The sequence below is a fragment of the Echinops telfairi genome, unplaced genomic scaffold, assembly GCF_000313985.2.
Source record: "Echinops telfairi isolate 266 unplaced genomic scaffold, ASM31398v2 ScPeMD7_1;HRSCAF=3_1, whole genome shotgun sequence".
NCBI classification, from domain to species: Eukaryota; Metazoa; Chordata; class Mammalia; order Afrosoricida; family Tenrecidae; genus Echinops; species Echinops telfairi.
This window is the reverse complement of record NW_022103897.1, coordinates 632,197-634,442: the sequence shown is the minus strand read 5'-3', so window position 1 is coordinate 634,442 and position 2,246 is coordinate 632,197. Positions and strand designations below refer to the sequence as shown.

General features: G+C 41.5%; 2 protein-coding genes across 2 annotated transcripts in view; one reads left to right on the top strand and one right to left on the bottom strand.

Annotated features, from left to right (window-relative positions):
- The window catches only part of SYK (spleen associated tyrosine kinase), a 76,403-nt gene that overhangs the window by 1,973 nt on the left and 72,184 nt on the right, over nucleotides 1-2,246 (top strand). The window lies entirely within an intron of this gene.
- Nucleotides 1,115-2,246, bottom strand: part of LOC115869147 (ras-related protein Rab-42-like) — a 10,062-nt gene continuing 8,930 nt past the window's right edge. Inside the window, exon 3 of the mRNA XM_030885141.1 lies at nucleotides 1,115-1,183. Coding sequence (XP_030741001.1) covers nucleotides 1,115-1,183 — 69 coding nt within the window. The remainder of the gene's footprint in view (nucleotides 1,184-2,246) is intronic.

The window sequence follows — 2,246 nt, the reverse complement described above, 5'->3', positions numbered from 1 at the left end:
CGTGTCTTTATGATGGTTCCTCCTATATAATTTATTTAACTGGTGCTATTGAAGGACATTTTCATTGTTCACAAGTAATGCTGCTATTAAGGCCTGGCAGACTGCTTCTGTGAAGATTACAGTTAAGAAAAACCCATGGACAGATCTACTGTCTAACACATGGGATTGCCATGAGTCTTATTGAATCCATATTATCCATATAAGAATCCATGAGTCTTATTGAATCCAACTTATTAAGCTTGTATACAAGATCTGCAGGATAAACGTTGAATGGGTTGGGTTTGCCAAGTTAAAGGATGTGTGTATTCAATTTGAACATATGTTGACAAGTTACCATCCAAAATGATTGCAGAGATTTTTACAATTTACATTCCTGCAATATTCTTACTAGCACTTAGTATCACCAATAAACAAATTTACTTGACAGGTTTTTTGCATGGACTTAATTGTTTAACATTTTCTTCTTGCATGCCCAAGATGTCTGCTCATTGTATTTCTTGCTGTTTTCTGATACATACAAAGTCATGGCAGAGCCAGCAGTTTTAAGAGTTCCTGTGCCCAGGACATTCTTGAGAACTTCCTCTGAGGGTAGCTAGGAGTTCTGGGAAATGGCGTCCCATGAAGTTGTTGGAGACTCTGCTCATACTCTGTCCAAATCTTTACCTTCACCTCTTGTCCTCTCTCATCGCCCCCTGAGAGATTTCATACAGATAACTCTTTAAGGGAGTGGGGTCAGATGTCTCTCCTGCCGTAGCTACTTCCTGCTTTATGGGGTGTAGCGTATCACAACGCTGCCTATCCGAGCAGAAATCTCTCCTGATCTACTCTATATTAAGGGGAGGAAGCTCTTCCAGGTAGAGATGCTGGACCTAAGGCCGTGAGCTATTCATAGGCCTAAGCTTGTTTATGGTCTGCAGTCCAGGTTTCCTCAGATTGACTGGCTCTGTTGAATTCCAATAGTCACATACAAAGGCCGTCCCAGGAGAAATTCTTAACCATAATGAGACAAAGAGAGGTGAGGAAAGGACTGGCATCCATCAATGCTATGTCTAAGAACAACACAACTAAAAGTACATATTACTACACACATTGCTATATTTCTCCCTCCTCTACTTCACTCTAAAAGATTCTTAATGTAAGTTTTACTATAAAAAGTCAGGAAGAGGTGGGGTGGTCTACCAGGCTGAAATGAAAAGAAAAAGAAAATGAACTCCTCTTTTACTACACGTTCTATCTCTGAGGACATGTTTAGGCCACACTTCCTAAGGTGTGTGCGCATGTGTACACGTGTTTGTGTGTGTATCTCCTTCTATAGAAACACACCATTTCTCCCTGTTTTGCTAGGATTTGTCCTGTCCACTTGCATAGTTTAATGGTTAGAAATGTGTATGGAAAAAGAGGACTGATGATGGATTTTGGACTGATTCTAGGCATAAGATGGAGACGGCTCTGTGTGCAGGCTGCAGCTTTTTGCAGAAAAAGTGCTTGTCACCTTCTAGCACTGACACATTTATTCCTCTTGATTAGAGGCTGAAGATAGAACACTGGTAATTAACCTGGGCTTTGGCTGGGCTTCTGGTTGTGGCCATAGAAGTGCTTTAAACTCACAGTGCTGGTATTCCCCTGCCTACTACCTTGTCTGTCTTCACCAGGAGACTTGCGTTGATCACCTTGGTCCAAGCCATTCTTTTGGTTCTGCTACATCGGAGGCAGCAGTGCAGGATTATACTATAAGTGGAATGCAGATTCAAATTCCTACTCTCTTGTAAAGCCAACCTACCTCGTTGCTTCTTCTTGGTGTTAGCTACTCAAATAAGCCTGATGTCTGTTGGATTGTTATAGTGTGTAGTTATGTGGCTTATTGTCCAATTCTGGACATGCCTTCTACTTTTCCTGTGTTGTCTGTGTGCCTCAAGGAGTGTTGACCGCTCTGCAGACGCTATCTTGCTGGGCCCGTAAAGATGAAGTCCAAAGCTGCTGTTGGCCGAGGCACTTTGGCCAAAGGGTTTAAGCATCATTGCTTTGCTCCATCCCTCAGTAGCTTTGTCTGCTATTTGCCCTCTAGTGATTGATCACTTTCTTAAAGACTGTTTCAATTGAACTATAACCTATCTAGGGATTAAAATTCTTAAAAATGACCAACCCCAACCTAAGTCTTGAGTTAAAAGGTTTCTTTCTTATTCTTGTTTTGTGACATGTAATGCCACAGTTTCAAGTACTCTGTCATAACGTTCTCTGTATCATCC